Source organism: Battus philenor, unplaced genomic scaffold (assembly GCF_028537555.1).
Source record: "Battus philenor isolate CCGP_79_NKW_IND1 unplaced genomic scaffold, ilBatPhil1.0.hap1 SCAF_27, whole genome shotgun sequence".
Taxonomy (NCBI): Eukaryota; Metazoa; Arthropoda; class Insecta; order Lepidoptera; family Papilionidae; genus Battus; species Battus philenor.
The window spans coordinates 4118012-4142181 of NW_027181690.1; the positions used below are offsets into that span (position 1 = coordinate 4118012).

At 32.7% G+C, this 24170-nt stretch overlaps 1 protein-coding gene across 2 annotated transcripts in view; it reads left to right on the forward strand.

Annotated features, from left to right (window-relative positions):
• Positions 1-314: 314 nt before the first annotated feature.
• Positions 315-24170, forward strand: part of LOC137925466 (uncharacterized) — a 38351-nt gene continuing 14495 nt past the window's right edge. Inside the window, exons 1-2 of one of the 2 annotated variants that reach the window (XM_068768912.1) lie at positions 315-505; positions 22835-22981. In XM_068768912.1, coding sequence (XP_068625013.1) covers positions 448-505; positions 22835-22981 — 205 coding nt within the window. In that variant the 5' untranslated portion in view covers positions 315-447. The remainder of the gene's footprint in view (positions 506-22834; positions 22982-24170) is intronic. The other variant, XM_068768913.1, reaches the window with a different exon arrangement.

A 24170-nucleotide genomic window follows, 5' to 3' on the forward strand; every position in this document is an offset into this window, starting at 1 on the left:
AACTGAAAACGAAATAATTGAAGTAATTAGAAACAAGACAAACAAAGTCTGATGATAAGTGGCAAAAAATAGCAATTGTCTTTCATTAAGTACCACGCCCGCGGGCATACGTCGGGCTTTTTCATTACTGGCATCATGCGTTTACTATTAAAATAATAATTATAGATAATTAAACAACTCCGTGCCAAATCATGCAATGCGTTTTAAAAATGTGATGCTAAGCAAATATGACTCTTAATAGCCGGGGTCAACAAGGGTGGTTTGAGAAACTTAGCCGGACGGACGCACGAGCAAGTTTGCCAGTGACTATATCAAGGCATCACTACGCGATGGTGTAGCAGTCGTGTTTGGAACGCTGTGGGAGGTGGTCATTTACTTCTGACCAGGCAAAGGACGCAATCGTTTCATTTAATCTTGTGTTGTGATATACTTTAAGGATTGTGTGAAATGAAGTGGTTTTTGGCAAGTTTCTTAATATGTTGGGCGAGGTTCGCGGTCGGCAGCGGTAAGTCGGGTCGGCTTTTAACGGCTTCTCCGAGGGCTTTACCGTTGCTCTCGCGAATAAACGCAACATGTATATCTGTGTGTATTTTTAAGGCAGTTTAACGGTTGTTTAGTTTTATATTTGGATTGTAATGGCTTTATTAACGTGATATAATTGACTGATGAATTTCGTCAGTCAGTCGCACCTAAATAGATTTTCATATCTCAACGAACATCTATGTTATAAAGTTTTATTAAAAACTTTTAAATATTCCCACTGAGGTATGAACGTCAAATAATCAATATGTATATACATATGTAACGATCTTTGTAAAGTTAAGTTACAAATATAATCTTTAGCCTGTATAATCGGTGGTCGGTTTTTTTATTCATAATAAAAAACTGTCTAAACAGTTTTTAATAAAATAATTGTTCATAAACTATAAAAGTTGATTGATCTTTTGCATTGTTTTCCAATAGTTTTATAACCAATCTTAATGTTAAACTTTATTATTTTATCCATTAAAACTTAAAACATTTTACATGTCCTTTTGTAGTCATATCGGGCATATGCCGGTTCATATTCTTTTTATTTCATTTTACAAATAAAAACCATAAAGATGCATATTTAATCGCTAAATTAGCGAGGTAATGGAATGGAGGTCCTTGTTTACTGCAGTGATAATGAGATGTCGTATTTTATGTAATGTTTAAGAGGCAATAAACAACACGAAAATTTATTTTTATTTCTTTTTTCGGAGGAATACATGTTTTTTTCGAAAATAGTCTATAATCTATTAATCCTTGAATATTAAATATTTAATGAAGCCGAATTCATATATAAAAGCCACTTGTAAAAAAAAATTAATGGAAGAAATGAATTCCGATTTTAAAAAATAAAATCTGAATTCGAAAAATTCAGAACAAGGATAATGTAATCTTTATTTTTGATATTTCTTTCCTTTTCAAGTTGTGAACGAAAGCTAGAGAGGGGAAACAAAATAATAATGAATGAGACTGCATGATTTAATTTAAAGATATTAAAATATATATTTATCCTGGTTATTTATTATATTCTTTTACGTCATTTTTAAAAACCAGCTCGACCAGTGAATGATGACTTAGAAGATATTTAAAAAAAAAAAACAAATAACGAAGCAATCTAGTTACAGATAAGCTAACACGTCTTAATAATGTGATACGTTTTGTATACGTGTTAATCTAACATTAACTAGTTGTGGCCCCTGCTTTGCCCATAACTTCTTAGTTTTTTTTTCTAAACTAAAAGATAAACATAGAGTTTGTGTAAGATACCACCAGTCTTATAAATTTTAATATATAACAATATACGCGTAAACTTGTACAATCGCCGTCACATAGACTTCCATTTTCAAAAAGTAAAATTACGAGTTGCCCATATACAGGAATTAGAAAGTAGTTTAATTTATTTATTTATTCAAGTCGATTAAAATGAAGGAGAAATGAAAAGTCCGACTAAATAGACGAATGAAAGATATCGGCATAGCTTAGTGGATTGGCAAGTTGAAGTACAAAGCACACAGGAATGATGACCGTTGGATCAGATACTGGACTGGAGACCATGAACCGATAGGCCCAGCGTAGGACTTCTAATCTCAGGTGGAAAAATGAACTTATCAAGGTCCTCGGAAAACACTAGTGATGTCTATGTACAGCAGTGGATGTTTTACGATGATGATTGTTGTGAAATATTTACTTTTTAAATATTCAAACAATTTGACAGATAATTATAATATAATTATTACATATGTTAAAAAATATAACTAACACTCAGACCGATTCTAAGTTCATAAATAATAGCTAAAAACATTTATTTATCAATAAAGCTTTAATAAACAACATGGCGCCAAAAGTATAACAGATAATTCAATATTTTTATACTCAAAGACGACCCGATATCGTTGACGCCAAGCGAAAAATAAATGTCATTCCGATCACAACACGGTAACCTCTTGAGTGTTTAATATTGATTAAAAAAAAGCTTTAAATAGCTTTATACATAATCTGTCATCTGTTAGTATTAAGTTGAAAAAGAGAGATAGAAATTAAAGATATTTTATTTATTATTTTACCAATTAAAGAGTAAATATCGATTTTTTTACTAATATAAACAAATCTGTATGAACATACATCGTTCAACTATTGTTAAATATGTTAAAAAATCGTAGTAGAATTAAAAAAACATTTCGATTTTTTTTGTACATATTAAATTATCAGTGCAAATAATATAATTAATTGAAGTAACATATATATATATATATATATATATATATATATATATATATGTTATTTAAATGAATATAAAGAATAGAAGGAGTGATTTTATGACTTCGCGCGACATTATTTCGTCCTAATATGACATTATGTTTATATTATTGGTACACTGCAGTAATATTCATCTTATGTAAATTTACTATAATTAATTTTGCATACCATATACATTGAGAAACCCAAAACGGCCAATGGCTTGTGGTACAAAGACATTAGCGGGAGCGATTTTCCCATTTAGTTCGTTTTAATTTGTTTTAATAAACTCGCTTATATCTGTCTAAAAAGTTTTTTCTTGTACCATTAAATGGAGAGGATAAAACGGGTCCGTTGCCTAGATGGAATAAACATTTTATTTATTTATAAACACATTCACACCATACGCAATAAACATGTACTCTTATAACTATCAGCAGCAACAAAAACCAGTAAATAAATCTTACAGACGACTCCATCTTGTTGAAAAACACAAGTATATAATTTGTAGTTAAAAAAGTTTTGAAATAGTGATTTTTTTATTAATTGTCAAATATGCTATAGTTCATCAGACAGCAAATCTTAAGAGTATGTTTTAGATTATCAATAGATCAAATTAATAAAAATAAATCTCTGTGTAAAAGAAATTTTTCATAAATATGAAAACAGTTAATAATTATTTGAAAAACAAATACATATAATTAAATGAATGTAAAATATAATGTTATAATTATAAAACGTAGATGTCTATTACAAAGGCTTGACAGTTCAGGCGCAGAAAATTTTTTGACAGCTACTTCGAACACAAAATTAATATATAATTTTTCGTATATAATCATTGTGAAATGAAATATGTCAGATTTACTCATTTTTTTTCTATTGAGAGGCAAATGGAATATCTTTTGGTATTACAAAGTCTGTCGGGACAAGTTGTTGACAAATATTAGGAATATTTCGTATTTGTTGTTTGCAAAACGATCTTACAGTATTTATTAACGTAAAACAACTATTTTTTGCTGTGGTATTTCATCGTTGTAAATAATTCAATTACTACAGTAACAATTAAAATATAGAAAAACATTACAATCCGTAGAAGAACCAAGGTAGAAAACACCGACATAGTTCGAAAAATTGCTCGTTCGAAATGGCACATCGCTCGTGTGACCAACGGTCAGAACGGAGCCGAAAGATTCTCGAATGGAAACTATGACAACTTATGGTGTGAGTAGTTTGCCAACTAGGTGGACCGTCGACATAGTCAAGGCGGGAAATTCCTGGACGCGGACTCCACCAGACCGGTCATCGTGGCTACCTGAGGGAGTAGCCGTTGCCTTGCAGTGGGCGTCTTTCGCCTGTCCTGATGATAATGATCATATTAGATAGACTTTTTTGCTCATCCTGTACGTGCTATTGAGTTTATTGAGTAACTTTCTTGTGTGTAGGATTATGATCCTTTTGCACGTCCTCACAATGTATGTAATGCTAAAGGCGGAAACTTGTAATGACGCCTTGATGTTTAAATCGCCTTTTAAAATGTTTTAAGTTTTAAGTTTTCTGAGCGAGTTAAAATTAAAAAAATAAATTACGTGAATTTTTTTTTTAAAAACATGCGTTATTAGGATTAAAGAAAAAAACATTCGATAATTTTTTTAAGGTTTTTAATAACTCCCTAAAAGTAGAGTGATGCTTTTTTACTTAAAAAAGAAAGAAAAAGTTTTTAATCACCATTGCATTTTTTTTGGTTCAGATGTCAATGTTAATCGAGCCATTACACGATCCGACGCTGTTTTGTAGCAGCTTTAGCGGATGTCGCTTATTTTTTTTTCGCAAAGCGCCGCTTCTGAAAATAGCTCACGCTATATTTGTTTTTTCCAGACGTTGTTTGAAGTTTTTTTTTACCCAATTATTGTTTAGTCTGGCTTATAATAAATATGTATACTTAATAACCACAAAGGTAGATATTTATTAAAAAGGATTTTTATACGTTTTTATTTGTAAGTATTAGCACGTTACATTCGTGCTAATTTGTTTTCATAAATGCTATTTGCTAATTAGCGTTTACAGTTTTATTGGATTGAAAGCTCTCAAACGAGTTAAAATATTTTTTATCAACATCATTTCAGCCGTAAGGCATAACCTGCTGGATACAGGTATCCCGTTTTCATATAAGACTAGTTGGTAGTGGCCTATAAACAGCATATTTAGGCTTCTAGCTAGCTTCTTCTTCACTTTGTTTGCTCTCCATTACAGAAACTTCAAGCCTTAGCCGTTATCTGGCCTTTTGAGAAATTTTCATCAAATCGTGGGATCTGGATTAGATGTCTTGCCTTTATTAGATGATATTCAAGATTGTTCTTAACTTTCGTTATTGTCCTAACTAATAATATACACAATAATGACACATTGGTTATATGGGCTCCCGCTTGCTAATTGTGAACCACCATTATTTTACCACGCCATCGATTCCTCTGCCGAGTCTTCCGACCACTGTAGGAACTTAAGCTTTGTATATGATACGAATTCCACCGTTTCCCCCCGGTATTGTGATAACGTCTTGAGAAATCTAAACATTGTCTGGCACTAAAGTTGTCTCACTCCAACTATAGATCATTTCATGTTATTGTCCTTCACGGGTTCATTTTATTGAAAGCCGTCCCATAGTCTCTTCAATCACAATCTTCTCTCTCTCTTTCCCGTTTTTTCTCTACTATGATTTTTAAACAATAATAATAATAACATATATTTATTGCAAACTATAATTACAGTAATTTAACTTATGAAAACACAAAAAAAAAGTTTCTACTGATAGAGAGCAGCCCATGCACTGTTTTCCGTCAGTACATTATGTATCAAGTGAAATGGCAGTGTGCAGGTTACATAGCGCTCAGAGCAGATGCCCGCTAGAGCCTTAAGGTTTTGAAGTAGAGACAATGGACTGGAAAATTTGTAGGAAGTTCATATATAGGCGCTGAGTGCAAATCGATACCAACTGATCATATTACAGATTTATATGGCTGAAATGATGATAATAATGAATCAGATATTGAACATCACGAAACAATAAAATCTACTTGTAGTGGCACAACACAGTTCGATAAGAACAAATCTGAAGATTAAATTAAGGAGTCGGGTATGCCCGACAGCAAGAAACCAAAAGTATGTAATAAAAAAGTAAGGAAAACTATCGATGATCATGAAAAAAATAATAGATACAAAGTATAAATAAATGGTCCACACCTATATATGCTATAAAGTTTATTGAATAACTTTCTTCTATGTAGGATTATGATTTTTTTGCATGTCTTCATAATCTAAATAATGCTGAAGGCGGAAATTTGTTATGAGCCTTTTGTTATGTCGTATTTCGTATGTTATAGTTTAACTAGTTTTTAAGTTTCCTCAACGAGGAAAAAAATTAAATAACCAATGTAATGAGGAATGTAGACTAGGGAAGTAAGGCGATATGTGAAAGAAGATCAGAACGTAAAGAATGAAAGATGTTGTGAAGAAAGTGCAGGAAGAGGAAAAGAATTTGTGAGGAAAGGAAGGAGCGAGATAAAAAAAATCGGAAAAATTATTTGTACCCGAAATGTAAAGGAACACATGGCAGGGGAACAAATGACAAAATAAATAAAACCTATTGTCACAGCCCATCCGGGTGCAACCTTAATAATCCTTTGCGACAAAAGAGGAAAATGTCGGGTTTCCCACAACCAGCTGCCTAATGATTGTTGCGACAATATAATTGACATTGTCCATTAAAAAGGTCTTTAAAAGATGTCACGCAGTGCAACACTAATTAAGATATAAAAAAAATCATAAGAAAAAACGCACGAAGGTTAAATTATCAATTGTATAGATGTACTCTGTAAATAGTGTTGACAAGATGTAACGTGGAAATTAAAGATGATGATTAATGTTAAAGTGACAGTCGTCTCGTGTGAAACAGTTTTGGTCAAATATGTACGACGTCGGTTTTATACAAGTTGATTGGTTATAATAAGTCTTTGAAAGGAAACTCATTTGATCGCTAAATTACATTATCATCGCTCGTCTACGGATGGCTTCCTTCCTAATTCGATCTCGAAAGATCTAGATCTAAAAATCCCAAATATAACCTTCTCCATGCCTCGTTGCGTCTCTTGTTTACATTTATTGTTTGTGAAATATATCGATATTATATAGGGTACTTCGCATAAGATGATCACTCTGAAATATGTTACGTTATTTATTCTTTCCATTAATGAATGCGATAGGCTAATTACTTTTGAGAGTACAGTCCGCAGGTACAGGTAGTAAACAATAATCAAATTTTATGTGTAATAAAATGAACTTTGTGAGAGGTTTTTTCATTTGAATATTACAAAAATATTGTTAAATATTTTTGTGTTCACCAACTGGGGTAAAAATGAAAAAAGTATATATTCACGTAAGAATGACAGAGTCCAAATTGTCATTTGACAAATGTTATTTTCTTATTGGAACAGTAATTATGGCCAGAGTAAGTATATTTTAGCAAAGATATATCCAGTTAATAGTTTTTTCTTTTTCATAACTACATAAGTTAACAACATAAGTTAACAATCGGCATTATTTACACTGCATCACGGGCTGTGACATCATGAGATAGCGAGGTCGCAGCTGGATGAATGAAACGCGACCCCTGACCGCCGATAACGGAATGACGTATCCGCCGAATCACCGCGTGCGTTTTCTACCATTGGATTGACGCATGTTTTATTGTTTAATAAAAAAAAACCTTTAAAAATGTTATGAAGCCAGTTTGTAAAACTTTCTTTTTATTTAAGTGGTCAGTAACTCAATCTCTTTATCTTTTTTTAAAAAAATTGTCTTGTCTTATAAAGAATTTTGTATATTAATGTAAATTTTATTTCACTAACTTAAAAAAGTATTTGAATCGAATCTTTGAAAACGTACCTAGTGATCACTCTCCGACTTACTGGCCACTACAGCCTTTTTTAATTTAAATTATTCTTATGCGTTTAATTCAAATTTTGTCGCAGATTTGAAACGCAACAGATTTTGAAAACACCGCCTCCGATCCCACTTCTGACATTACTTCATCACACTTCCTTCTAAGTTGTTACATTTAAGAAACATACACGTGTTTGTGTGGTAGCTCACCTTCACCTGCGAATCGCGTATATTAATGACCTCACTTCAAAGAAGGAACAGATACGTGCTTGGGTAATAATTCACCTCCACCTTATAATTGGGTAAATCGGTAACCTCATCTCAACGAAGGAATAGATACATACTCGGGTGGTAACTGATCTTCACGTGCTAATCGCATAAATAGGTGACTTCACCTCAAAGAAGGAGCAGATCCATACTCGGGTGGTAACTCACTTCCAACTGCTAATTGCATATATTGTTGACCTCACCTCAAAGAAAGAATAGATACATATTCGGGTGGTAACTTATCTCCACCTGCTAATTGCATATACATACTAAAATTGACAATAACCGGTTTTATTGATATATTGTTTAAAATAATTAATTTTTTTAATTTTGTTTACAACAAAATGCCCTTTTAACGATCTATTTAAATACATGTCGATATTAAAATGTACAATTTATTACAATTTAATGTAGCGGATTCATTTCTAATAAATTTTGTAGGAAGTTTGAAAACGTTGCAGTTCGAAAACAATTTTAATGATAAGTTAAAACAATGGCGTGTTTTCTGTTCGTTACGTGCTTCCAGTGAATCACCGGGTTAGCTTTGGATACCTGATATTTGCGCTTTTACTTCCTTCATATTGTACTACATGAGTCACAAGTCGTTTTGCTCGCCGACAGTTTCATTACAATGCATTCGAAAGTCTGTAACAAGAACCAGCGTACTGAATTAAAATGTATAATTCTTTTCTTTCATCCTGTAATATATTCTTTTCAGCAATATTACAATCCATTTCATTTATGTTAGTAGATGTTTTGCGTTAAAATATTAGTGTGTTATTTCTATATTATAATTTAAATCATAATATATCTTTCCTTTTTTAACAGATTAAAAATAAGATCTACACACGCATGTTGTTATAGTATCACCGTTTTATAATGTTTGCAAAGTTTTATACGTATTTTTTTGGTAGCCAAGAGATAACTTGATTTTAGAATTTATAATTAATGATTCAGTCGAATTTAAGTATGTTACTGTTACTTAAATAATAAGGGACCTTTTATTATCGTATTACTGAATAATGATTTCTACAATTCACATACTTTGTATATGGATTGCTTATAAATTGTGAAAAAGCTTCAAAGCTATCAGCAAAAAAGATTCATAGTTTCCTTTATTTCAGCCGATAGACTCCCATTTCGAAGTACAGGTCACCCTCAAATATTGTGATGATGATCGGTCTTGCGCAGTCCAGATCCAGCGACTTCCAGCGACCTTTACTATGCCGTCGGCCCATCAGCCCACACGAGACTGTCTGGGCTGCAACAGCCATCGGTTGCACGAGCGATATACCTCACCCACTGGCATTTCAAACGAGCAATTCTTCAAGTTACTTTGGTGACCTTTTTACTTCTGCGGATTTTCTCACTTCTTCTTCGATTTTGCAGATAAAACTAAAAAAGTATTAAAGCTTTATAACTGTTTACAATCACCTGTATTATCTGATAACTTTGTAATATTTTACATCAATTTATTTTTCTATTGGAATGATGCGAAAGGCAAATAACTTCGGTCAGTGCAAAGTCTGCATTCTACAGAAATTAAATCCGAACCCAATTGTTTATAATTCTTACATAGGTTTACTATACCTCAGTTTTCTTTAAAGCTTTTACACCTACAACCAATCACCCTATATATTAATAGAGGCGTCATGATGTAACAATTGCAAAAAAGGAATCTCCTTTATATAGATTAGAAGAAGTGTAGTTAGGGTAAGATTTTGTATAAAAATCGTCGACAAAAAAAAAATAATGTTTTAAAACTTCAAACTTCGATACACACGTTATTGGCATAGTGATGTAAACAGTTACACGAATTGTATATATCGATTATTTATTGTCGATATTGGGTATAGAGTAATTAAAATATTATTTTGAACTTTAACCCAGTATATATTAATTATGAACAGGAATCGGTTCGCGTGTGCGATAACAGTATGAGCTCATAATTTCGTGTCAATATACCTAAACTCTTGTTTTCTTGGAACACGTGTTATGCAAAATTAATTATAAAATTGTGGGAATGTTTTTAATTATTTTGTGGACATTGTTTTTTTCGCCAAAATAGGCTTAACGAAAACAAACTCATTGGAATATAAGTATTAAAAATTGTAGTTATAACTTGCCTGCTAATATATAGGTTGATTGGTTACAGGTGTTAAAGTTTTAAATGAATAAGTAGCTCATTTGTCAGCAAAAAGTTTTAAGCTTTCCAATTATTCTTTCGATTGGAATGGGACAGTCCATAACTTCTGGCAGTATTAATCCTGTAGTGACAGATTGTAAACAATAATTAAATGTAATATCGAAATTTTATTATTAAAAATAGTATAACGGTATTTATTATTTCTGAAACGATTGATTTTTTCAAACGGGTTCTCGTCTTGTAGTGGTTGAGGGGTATAAAACCGTGGATTGGTCACACACGGTGATGGTAACATGGCCCACCTGACGTGGGTGCGTAGTGGTTATGGGAGATAATACTCTCATCATGACGACGATAATAATCTATCATGGTTGGGGATTGAGCCAAATACCGTTTACCGCAGGGGGCTGAGAAAGGTACTTGTGAGAAGTGTGTTGGTCCCTTGCCCTCCTGGTGACGGATTCATAGGAGTCCGTTGTTAACATTAAATGAAGAGGCCAAGAAGTAAGGTATGATATTGATCGGGAAGCTTTTTTACAGTAGGAGAAACGGTGATTTTTCTCTCCATTGATAGAGAAGCGTGTTTGGCAATTGCTGGGAAGAATGCATGCGTGAACATCGTGGGAGTTGAGCGGTGAAGGCTTCATCCCCTCGTAAAAGTTACCTAAGTGCTAATGCACCCAATATTTTTAATTGATGTTTTGCTTGATATTATACAACCAGTGATTTCCAATAGCCATAACCCTAAGTATTCTTGTACTTAATTTAGGTCTAGAAGAAATTATTATTTAAAACTAATGGTTAAATCAATTTGAGAATTTTTTATGAAAGTACACTATATCATAGAATTTACTAATGTGGCAAACGGTTAGAGTAATTAAGTCAGTCATAATTATGTCAGGTGATAGACATAGTTTGCAATAAAGCAAGCCCTCCCCCTCCTCCTCCTCCTCCAAAGATTGCCACGATGACTACTCTTGTGTAGCCATCATTCAGCGACTTCCCGGGCTCTTGATTTTGTCGTCGATCGATGTCGTATAGTTACGTCGTAAAGTAATATTTCGACCACCTTAACAATTTGTTTATATATTTAAATTATTCATAAATATTTAATGTGTTTTCATTTTAATTTTTTATACACTATAGCTGTAATATTATTATTTTTTGTGTTATGTGTTTTTAATGTTTTTTTACACTATATTTCAAGTATTTCATTAAAAAAAGAGATAAATGTATACAATTATTGGAGATTTTGGTAGAGTTACGAACTCTACAAAAATTTTGAGTATTATTTTATGTTTTGATTATCACAAGTTATTCATTCGTTTTCAAGTAGAGCAATAGGCTTGTTTGATAAAACAATTGTTATTTTCTTTTAGTACAAGTAAAACTGTTACTTTCTTCACCATTATAATTAGTAGTTATCACCGGAATGTTGATCTGCTGAGGAGAGCCGGCCAAAAACTCAACAGTTGCTTTTTTATTGAAATTTAACAATGTTTATTTTATAAACTGTAATATCAACCATGTAAAAGAGTCAATGAACCAAGTTCCGCACATTTTGATCAACTAAAAATTCTTAAACTCTAGAATATGGTTTATTTAACGATATGCTTATAATTTTATATTAAAACTAAGAAAAGGCGCAAAAGCATACATGCACTCAGACACAGGATTTGTTTACTTTTTAAAGAGGAAATTTAATTAATTAAGCGGTAATACGTGCAATAAAGAAATGTCCTAAATTACGTAAAAAAAAATTAGATTGTAAAATAAATATAGACGGAACCTCGCATGTGTCTCATGTTAAAATTCTTTGAATAATGCATAAAAATATAACGGTACGACACCGGTACATTAAACATATTTTTATTTAAAAATGAGATGCTATTAAGGATACCCGTGATTTCGTAAGTGGTATGTGACATGTTTTAAGTATTTTTTTAAAATAAAAAATGATAAGACACATTATGCATATTACATTATACGATCAGGTTGATCCACTTGAAGGCAGAGGACTGAAGGCTATTGCCCCCGGCCTTAGTAGATCTGGTATCTACACTGTACACTCCGTGACAATATTATAGGTGTATAATATTTATTTTTATATTTATTACAATAACTGAAATGATGATAACGAAACCAATTTCAATGCAAATAACTGCAGTTTTTTAATTTTTGTGTCGTTTGTTTTTAATGCTCTGCAACATGGTCACGGACAGAGCTGAGTACGAAGTCATAATTTAAGCCGAAAGGCATAGCTGGAAATAAGCTTCTCCCATAAATTTCTAATAGGTTCGGTAAGAAGCGACCGGCATCTATCAAAGTTGATTCTGCACTGTGACGTCATTTGCTAGTTCGTGGTATCCACTCTAGAATCTTTCGGCCCTGCCAGCCATTTGTTCTGCGAGCTATATAGCTTGCTCAACTTGCCAATTTGCTAGGTCAGTTACTCAAATTCGTTTACGGATCTGAAGTGTTCAAGTCATCATCATCATTATGTCAGCTGATAGACGTTCAAAGCAAGGCACGGGCCTCCTTCAAAGATCATCACGATTACCAGACATGCGCTGCCCATAAACAGCGACTTCCCGCGACTTTGTTGGTCTATCCAGAGGAGGATTTCCATATCTTGATTCTTCATTCTCACCCGACTTAATACTACGTAACATTTCAAAATAGTTTTTTATCCTCAGTGGTATTTTTAATGACTAATGATTTTCTGTACTATTTATTCGGAATCATTTAGGGAGAGTCTAATTCCAAATAATTTATGTTTCGCTAAGTGCACGTTAAGTTTTTGTTCCATATCGGTACTGCGAAGACTGAGCAGTGGTAACCCAGTGGTAGAGCACTAAGATTTGAGATCGTAAGTCGCTGGTTCGATTCTTGGGTCTTAACTTCAAAGTCAATACTTTGTGCATTAATTGTACATGATTGCCACTGTTGACAAACAAGTTTCTAGAGATGGGCAGCAGCATCCTTTGCGTAACATAAAACCAAACTGCTGTCGTATATTGATGGATATCTTTTCGAGGTATATGCCTTGCAGTGTGCGTCTATAACCTGAAACGATGATACAGCAAAAAGAAGTAGTCTTCTTTTTTTTCAAGTGAAATATAGGAGCCAAAATATTGGCAACAAGCGATATGAATTCTTTAGTTAAGTTATATTATAACTCTCCTCGGGTACCGAGGATGACCACCGAAGGGGTTTTATTGGGTAGGAACCCCACATAACCCTGTCATTCCCCCAGAAGACCATCTTTTGTCCATCCATAAAACCAAAAATCTTGCGTTTTTGGGTTATGAACAAATATTATTGAATGTGAACAAACTAATTTTACCCAAAAATAAAGAAATTTACTTAAAAAATTATAATGAAAAATATAACGAGTTAGGTTTACATCTAATGACATTTGCATGGCTAACGGAAAAATATTTTTTTTAATTTATATGATCGGAATTGGTTTAATGTATCGACAGTATTAACAAAGTGAACCGATTTGAAATTTCGTTAAGAGCAGTACAGCGCCATGAATGAACGTTATTTATAACTTAAAAAAAGAATTATGTCCGTCTCGATTCGGAATTCCAAACATACGCCGCCGACGCATGCTCGCGGGGTAATAAATAACAGAGAACATAGAGCCAGCCGGTCAAGTCATAGACATAAGCAATCCCGTTTCGGTGCCGAATGTTTACATTGTACTAATTTAATTATACGATCCGGGCTGTTGGAATGCTAACAAAAACAGTGTTACTGATTTTATTTGTGTCGGCGGTCTTTAGGAGCTGTAGACTTAGGAATGCGCTTTAATGTTTTCGCTAAACTTCGTCTGTGAGCGCTTTATTGTTTCCGACGCAAACAATTTTTTTTTACTGCATATATCACGCAAAAGTTTGAATCGTCGTTTTTTATAATATACAGCGTGGTTGGCTTTAGATGCAAAAGCTTTGAAGGGGTGAATGTAAGAAGCTCTTTTAAAATGACAACTGCGAAATTAGTTACATTAAATTATTTTCTCTTTTGGAATGAAACAAGTCAGTAACTTCTGGCAGTATAGTCTTCAGCGACTGTTAGCAAATAATAATTAATTTTTATACTTCACGGATTTCTGTTTCCTGAACTCATGCCAAATGAAGCTATGAAAGCCTTTGGGCTAACAGTATTAACATCTTCGAAACAATACAATTAATTTTAATATAATGTAAACCTAATTTTATAAACGCTTTTTCTTCCCATTTTGATTATTACTTCTACAACCATTGATCTGTAAATAGATACCCATTAATTGACAGTAATTGTGCTATATATAGCTATTCTTTTAAAGCTTTTATATTTGCTTTTAATCAACCTGTATATAAAAATTAATACTTATTTCCCTTGGTCGTATAACGAGAAAAAGACTTTACCCATTTTATATACTTTTTTATTGACGTTTCTTAAAGTTTGAAAAAAAAATAGGAAATTGTTTAGAAACTAGATCATTTCATAAAATACTTGACTTGCTGCTTCGAATTACACGCGTTTGAAAATTAGTTATAAGCTATTTGTAGATTACGAAATCAAAATGTACCTTGCACATTTATTAATCAATAAACAAAGTGAGCACTTAAATAATGTCATGATCAAATATGTTTCATAAATTTACGGATCTTCTCTTTCCTGATTGATTTTGTGTAGAGATCCTGAACATAGCTCTCCCCATGGCGTGTTGAGGCCACTCTAAGCTGTCTGTGAAATATGGCGATATTATAACAATCTGTATAACATCGCGATATTGGTTATAGGTGTAAAACTTTTTCAGAGGTTAATATATTATTATTTTTTTAGACATAAGCTATAAAGCTTTTGCGCCAATTTCGAATCACCATACGTTACATTTATTCGATACAGGAAAAAAATTAAAAAGTTTCTCAACCCAATAAAACTTTGAGAATTATCGACTGAATTGATTTCGGCGGATTTCCTTTTACTTATATGATATTAACATTTCAACGTAGTTATGTAAAAGAACCAATACACACTAAAAAAATAAGAGATAATAGAGTTTTTGATAAGCAATCTTATTATAAACACTGCTTACTATTTAAAAGGTTTAATTGCAATATCGTTAACCATAGTTAATGCGTATTTCCTTAATCCTTGTTACCAAATTTATTGTCAATCCTTGATCGAGCATAAATTATTTATCAAATGTATTAAAAGTATCTATTATCTGATTATTTAGTCCTGGTTTTAAAGGAGGATTTAATAAATGTTTTTTTTTTTCTGTTTCTTTCTATGCGTATTATCTAATTACTCCGTTTTCGTTATTACTGGTTTAGTTATTTAAACAAAGAAAAGGAATTACATGAATTATGTAAAAGAATCGGCGGTCTTGTCGCAAACAGTGATTTCTTCGGAGAACTATTCCTAAAAACTATAGGTTCACTTAAGTTTACTTATAATGTCAGCTTAATGATGCTTCAACTAATGGCGACATAACGAACGATTCGTTGTTTTCACCGGTGGCCAAATTAAATCAGCTAGGATGGATGCATTGACGTGCTTCGAGAGAGCTGTCCAACTGTCAATATTATTTATTACGTTAAAGGCGCCAGAATTACACGTCACAAAGAAAAATAAAAAGTCGTTTCAAATGTTAAAACTAAAAAAAAAATTAAAATTAAATTTTGCAAAGTGTAAGTTTTTTTGCCTTTGAGTGTACACAGGATCCGTAATATAATGCAAAGTGTCAAGTTTGTCGCACGGAACCAGTTCTCGCTAACGGGAATGTGAGAGCTTACAATGATTTTATTCTCCGTTGCACACTTTTGGTGTTATATTGTTGGCATTAAGTATATTGTATATACGTCATGGTGAATATGTTCTCTTTTTGAAATTCGAATTTAAAATGACATGTGGAATATGTATGTTTTAAATATTTCTTCTTATTAAAACAATACCCAATTAATGGTCTATCTCCTAAAGTTACACAGGTTTTATAATCATCTACTATCTTTTCGGTCTATGTCTAGCTGTGGACATAGGCCGCCCTCATAAATTTTCTATAAGACCACTTAGAAACCTGGATGCCTCTCCCCTCGGCCGTATTAAGCGCATCAGTCCATCCTGTAATGGACATCCTGCGCTGAGCTTGATGATTCGTGATCTCTTCTCCAGAACCTTTAGGTCCCAACGGCCAACTGTTCTCTGCATAAAAATCGCTGTATGCTAGTAATTCATTGAGATAATTGTTTTTATGTATGATCTTTTTATGTGTGTGAGGTTGGCAGTCTAGAAGAATCTAGAATAGTAGCTTTCCAAATTAAACCTTTCTGCTGTTATTTCCAGGACAATTTGTTCACTCCTTGATTTACATTTATTGATGATTTTTCTCATCCCAGAGCTTCTTCCGGTCAATTCATCTGCAGTATCGTTGCCTTTAGAACTGTTATCTTTTTTTTTACCATCAATTACCGTAAAGCATTAGCAAACACAAACAAATTAATTTACAAAACGATAAGTGCACACTTGTTAACCAACGTAATTAACTATATTATTTAATGCACGCAGCAAACAATTTTCCTCGTTCCGTCTATTGTTTTTCAACATTAATTCAATAATTACGTTTGAATGAAATACGGTTCTCAGAACCATATCGATAAATAATTTTATTTGTACTGCCTCAGTACATTATATACATTTACTGATCGATCAAAACACTGATATAGATACTATTATGAAGCTGAGTGTGACGAAAAAAGAGACGAGAGTTGATAGGACATGAGTTGGAAAAGGAAAAGATAAAAACTCTGTTGTGTTGCTAGAAAAAGATGCTTAGGCGCGTAAATGAAGTGTCGCATCAATAAGTATATATGTCAAGATAGTTTGGACATGTATCTACGAGAGAGTGATAATTAACATTGAATATACTGTTACCAAAACTGCTGTACCGCGCCTACAGTGCACGCAGTGTATCGGGGAGTATCAAGGTACGCGAATGCGGATCAAAAGTTCATTTTTGACGCGGTGAAGCGTTTTAAAAACTGTTACAACCGATCGTATAGACAGAAGTGGAGAGAACTCGTCTACACTTTAATTTTATCAGATCCAATCTGATACATAGAGAATTGAAGAATTTCTTGAAGAATTGCCATAGAGCAATGAAGAGTGCTTAGGTTAAGCTTCGCAGTGATATAGAATCAAGTGTAGTTCTGTAAATATTTTGTCTAAAGTGGCAGTAGGCAGCGCAAATCGCTTGTGCAGATGACGACCGACAGTACCAAAAGTTTCTCTAGAGGCGACCACGAGTCAGCAGACGCGGCGTAGGTCCGTGGGTGAACGTGGGATCGACAGTATGGTCAAGATTACGGGAACTCGTTGGATGCCATCAGCGCAAGACAGGTCATCGTCTAAATCTTCGGGGGAGGCATACGCCTTGCAGTGAGCGCCTATCTCACTATTCCAATCATTATCGTATATTACTTTCAATAAACAGCGTCTTTGTTGTGTCGAATATTGTGTATGAATTTATAAATTCCAAACAGGTTTCGATCATGCCTTGAAAAACAAGTTCGTTATTCAACGTAAACGCACAAAGGAAACCATTCTTAAATGCAATAAACGCATCGGATGTTATCTTTATTTCCTTATATTGTTTACAAAAGATTATCATGTAAATAAACATTTTCTTCTTCTTGTTCTATCGATATATCTAGATATTAACAATGCAAATTAATGTTATACATTATATTTGTGAAATTATAAAGTCCTTTGAATTTATTTTCATCGTACTAATAAGGCAAAGGACTTGATATTACAGATCCAGCACTGAATACTCTTTTAAATAGAATCTTTTATTATTATTATTATTAATATCTTGTTAGTACATATATATGTAACTAGAATTCTTCTTAAAATCAACATTAATAAGTTGTATATACAGTGTGATTAATTATAAGTGTAAAAACTTTAAAGGGGTGAATAAATAGAGTAATTAGAGTATGTGTGTATGTGTGTACTCTGTCAAAAAATATTAGTTTCGGATATAATAAGTAACGCGATGAATTAAGAAAAAGCGTTTTCTAAATGCAAATAGCTGTCTATTAAAATTGAATATTAATTACTCTCTGTTCCTGCAGGGTTGTCACTGCCAGAAGTAATTGAACTGTCGCATTTCTTTATAAAAAATAAATTGATGTAACATATTTTGGAGTGATCATTTTATACAAGTGATTGAATTGAATAGGTTCAAAGCTTTTTACTATGAAATGGCCTATATATACAACGCTTTATAGCTTGTCTACCTGTTAATAATCGTCCTGTATATTTCTTAATGACAACGCAGCTAAAGTGAAATACATCGCACATGCTGGTTTCTCAGTCACCTTTGTGCTATATAGAAAAAAAGAAATGGAATATATAATAGTTACATTCCCTGCTACAATACGTTTCGTTTGTAAGAAAATACGGGCGTTAGTTAATTGTTGTACCGTTTGTGTGAGTAACAAATGTATTAAAATTTTGACATTCCCATCGTCGAAGCCGGTCGGACGTGTAATTATTGAGCCAATTGTTTGTCGCTATTAATAGAACTGCAATAATTGCGAGGGTTAAAGGGCAACTAGAGGATCGACCGCCGTAGCGCGCCCGAAACGCGTCTCGCAACTTTTGGCGGCCATAATTCAGAATTGGCGCGAAAGTCAATATGACACTTTTTTAATTTGATTTTTAAAAAAAATATGTCAAATGTAAAATCAAGGTTATTGGTGTTCATAATTATCGTTTAAGAATAATTATTAAATGTAAGTAAAATAAATTATTATAAATTTTGTGTAAATTGTTATAGATAAATTTTCTCTAAGATTTTTTAGATTGTTTTGAGGTTAATTTATTTTATTTTTGTTGGTAATGTAGTACTAGTAAATGAATAAGACATTAGAACTTCTTATAAAGAGTATTTACAAAATGCTGGCCTAACTTTTCTAAACCCGAAAAAAATAAAATTTCTTTTCTTGAGAGGAAGCAGTACGTCTGCTATCATTTTTGACACAGTGTTCAAGTTTTCGTTTTTATGTTTTAAATATTTTTGTATATTCTAATTATATCTGTATCTGATATAATAAGAATATATAAAAATATCTCAGTTATCTGTATCTGATCTGTAATGAATTACTATAACATTAAATATAATCTAATATGGATAACCAACTATTCCCTTAAAATATTCTTAAACAATTGAACAGAAAAAAATCCTGAAAAGTATATTAAACTGAAAAAGTCAAAAGTCGAATAAAATATCCTTTTATACTTTTGTAAAGGTCAGTTGTTCTGTAAAGGTTTTTGTATGGATATTTGTGACGTTTTCATCAAAAAGATCCGCCTGAGTTTAGTTTTTTATGTAGCTATTCTCAGATTAAGGTATATTAAGAAACTCTCACAGCACCGTATTTTATTCACAAGGATGCGATCACTGGGTAACTCAATGTAATTGTAATTTCTCGGAAATTGGGCTCTTCTGGCATTCATCTCATGTTATTAATATGAATAAATGAATAAAACTTAAAAGCTTAAAGAATTTCAGGCTATATTTTTTAGTTAAAAACATAAATTTAATCGAATATATCAATTAAATATATTAGGGGGACCGTAAAGTATTGCCGCTTTCTTAAGTTAAATTCACACGGCTACATTTTTAAAAGTTTTTATTTCTAATCAACAATATATTCACCTTCGTTATCAACAACCATTTGCCATCTAGTATATAGCGCCTTTCAAGTACGTAATGAGTTACCAAATGACAATCAAATATCTACCTGCGCAGAAACGACATTACTTTCCGATTCCCCTAATATATTATTTACGTCTTTTGCCAGCGATCATCTAGAGTTTTCCATTCTATGAACTAGGTAGTTCTATAGACATAAAGGAATTAAAAATGCAAATCAATCTGTAGCATATCACGTTTGTGACGTAATGATGTCAATAGTAAGTGAGACTTGTTCGTAATTTATTACCATAAACATTAAAAATCGAAAGAGTTCACTTTATTCAGATTAGACTTTATTATAAATTAAATATTAATTCATTTATTCTTATTATTACAATTAAGCTAGTGATAACTTTTTCTTATTTTTAACTAAATTAAAACACATGGAAAGAATTTATAAATTACTTTTTCATTTTACTTCTCAGTTAAATGAGATAGTTTCTCAGTAGCTATAGATTAATGTCCTACCTTATTCAATGTGGCCTAAAACAGCGTTACAATAAAAAATATGTTTACATTTGAATTTCGAATTTCTCATTAGTGTTTTAACTTTTTCGCGGTAATTGATGTTTTATATTTTTGTGATATTAAAATCGAGTGGGGTGACAAAGAGAACCTAATTGTTGTGTTAGCATTACTCCAATTAGGTATAGAACCAAATACACATTTTGAATCTCTACCTATTTATTAGTATTGGTCGAATTTTGGTTTACCGGACTATTTGTGTATACAATGAAAACTCCTCTGATTGTGAATAAAACGATCTGGCCCGTCACGAAGACTTCCCATGAAAAAGCGGTTAAAGTAGTCAAGGAAAATTTACGATAATATCTTTTACGAAATCATGTCATACATATTTAAAAAGGTGTATATATGTATAGTAGGTATAGTAATGCATGCATCTGTATATATGTTTATGTGTATGTACATGTGCATATGTATTATATTCTGAAATGTGAATTATCTTTTAATGCTTTAATTTTTTTATTATGTACAGCCCCATTTCTTCATGTCACGCATCGCTATCCTAAGACTGTCTTGTGGAGATCACCTCGAGCGATAAGACCGCCTCCTGTACCTTTATATATATATTATTAAGTCATTTTGTTACATTAGTATAAATATATTTATGAGTTATCCCATTAATGTTATAAGTTTAAGAGTTAAGATATGCTGTTATTTATCTATACACATTTCAAAAGTTTAATTGATAGAGAATGCCATCGACTTTAAGTCTGCATTCATACTTAAGAAGTTTTTAAAAATGAATTAATGTTAAATTTGCGTCAATTTATGAATATTTTTTGAAAGCTAACAGCCGCTTTATAAGCAATAGCGAAAGCTATGCTCAGAAATGAGCAGATCCGTAGAAGAAAGAATGTAACCGACATTGTCCAGATTATTTGCAAGTTTAAGTGACAATGTACAAGCCACATAGCGCGCAGATCTGATGGACGCTGAGGCCATAAGTTTCTAGAGTAGACAGCATGTACTAACAAGCGAAGCGCAGGCCGCCCACCCATAAGCAGAGCAGATGAACTTGTCGACTTTTGGAAATCTATGGGGAGGCCTTAATCGAGCGAAAATACTTTATTTAAAATGATGAAACATTGGTTATTTTTTTAAATACGTCTAAATTTAATGCACAAACGTTATTACGCAAAAATATTACGTGACCGTTTCAAACAACATAATATACTTTCCGTCGCATCCGATAACCAGTTGTTCAAGTTCCATTATTGAATGTTTAAAAATAGCGTCACATTATCGTAAAGTGGTAGTTAAATACGGACAGGGTAAACACGGGTCTATAATTAGCCCGTAATTTCTCGAGGAGTAAATGAGGGCCACGCGTAGTCAATTATCACAAAGATTATTGAACCATAGTTTTATTGTTTCACTAATACAGATTAAAAATATTGTTCTTATCAGTATGTATTGTAACGAATGAATATTCGGTCATTTGTAGAATAACTATTTCATATTGGAACAGATAAATACATGGTTGTTACTTTTTATGTTACTTTGTTTTTGGCGTGTTGTTATCGCTAGAACGGATGGCAGCTGATGTCTTACGGTTCTGGCAAGTGCAGCGAAGAATCCGTCGTAGACGTAGGAAGGGTCTATGCCAGTTCTTACTCAAGTCTGTGGTCTCCAATCCATGGAGAACGACTCAGGAATGAGGAGATCTGTAGACATAGCTTTACAGATTTGCAGATTCATATTGCATCTTCAGATCAGCGTAGAACGTTGACTCATAAGGTGGACAACTTTGTTGTGTCGGAAAATAGATGCAAATTGACTGAAATCTATGGGAGAGGCCTATTGTTCAGCAGTAGGTCCTCAATATCGCAATATTAAAAGTTGCTGGAGGCCTGATTATTCTCCCAATCAAAGGTTTCCACAGGGACTGTTGATTATAGTAATAAATGTTTGTTTCACCAAATTTTACTAAACCCAGGCCAAAAGTCATGAGCATGATCTTTGAGTGATGCTGAAACTGCTGTACCGTATCTTAGGTGTGCATGCTGTTACATCTAGCATTAATCCTATCCACTTGACATTCCCACTCTTGAGCACTCAGCGTTTCCTTGCCACTCGTCAACGCAACCACTCCAGCGAGTCAATCTCCATCCATCCTCCGCACCAAACGGATGGTCCTTTATTTCCATCTCTTTTATTTATTTAAATCCTTATCTTTCTCTTGTTATTACTTTTTTTTTCAAGAAAAGCGTCTCGACGGAGACATAACGCACGTTTAGCAAATATCAATTTAAAAGTAACTGTTAATCATTCTTTTTATATTATATGAATATTAACGAATAGCGCGTTTGAAGAATAAATAGTTGATTTAGCAATATAGCGTATAGGTTTTTATGTAAATCACTGTTTTTGGATATTAGTTCATGAAAAAAAACTTTTAAAAAATGTAAGTAATTAATGTTTTATTTTATAATTTTCAGAGTTACCAGAGCTAGTAGAAACGAAACCTTCAGTGGTACAATGCTTGGCTGGCACAGAATGGGAGAGCCACTGCCACCTCTGCCAATGTCTTCCAGACGGCACCGCCAAATGCTGGAGGCAGGAGCCTTGTGACACTAGCACACCTGGTGAGATATTTAACTTAGTACATATATAAATAATTGGTTGGGGAAAAGATAGTTCGCATTTAATTTGGAATTTCGCAACATTTTTTTTTCAAGTTAATTTTCATTTGTATATAGGTGTCATTTTGTTCGATACTTTTGGCAGCCTCGAAGATAGTGATAAGATGCCGCTGTTAGCCTTTTTTGATGTTTACAGATGGAAATGTAATCATGACAGATGAATTATAATCTCCTGGCTTAACTCTCTTAATTTTTGCTGAGTGGCTAAAGATATCTGTGGTCTTTACTCGGACATATAACCTTTTAAATGTCATCAAAAGCAGACAGATATATTTCTACATTCCATTTGCGAAAAAAAATTCTCCGGCCTAATATAACGATGGAATACTCTTTTTAATTTTCATTAAATAATTAATGCCGCCAATATATTTTACAAGCAAATGCATACAAATGAAAATATTTTTTTTATTTTATTTTAAATACATTGATATTTAATTCGTTTATTTTTTATTTTCGATATAGTTTTATTATCATTTTTTATTATCATTAATACAATATATTGTTATTTCATTTACCTTAGTTGTCTCTGCACCGCCTAAATAATTAACTAGTTCAAAACTCCTTCGGAATTAAGTATATTTTTGTACTAAATTAAAATATTCATTCATCGACATATAAACCACAGGACATGCACTGCTGGAATTAGGTCTCCCCCATAGATTTCCTGCATCAAGCGTCGTATAACGACCTTAACATCCTTGGTCATCACTCCAGAATCTTAGGACATCAGCGGCCATGTATTCTGCGTGCCATTTGGCCTGCCAACTTTCACTTCACCTTGCTAATCCACAGGGATATGTAGATTGCTTCCATTTGTCTAAGATTCTCCTCGTTCACGATTTTATCTCATAAAGAATTTATTGTTATAGTCATCTATAATCGTCAGCTTAAAATTATGTTTATGTTAGTTCGTAACGCGCTACCTACTGTGAATAAGTAGCAACAAACTTAGAGGGGCTTGTAATTTTTTTGATGATTGTTTTTAAGTAAAATTATTTTTTAAATCAAATAATTTATTTCTGAACCTCTTTATCTTATATGCCTTTTGTGCCTGTGCTTCATTATTTTCTTGAATTTACTAACAGATAAATTTCCGCGTTGCTTGGTAGTTTCTTATAAAATTGTATATATT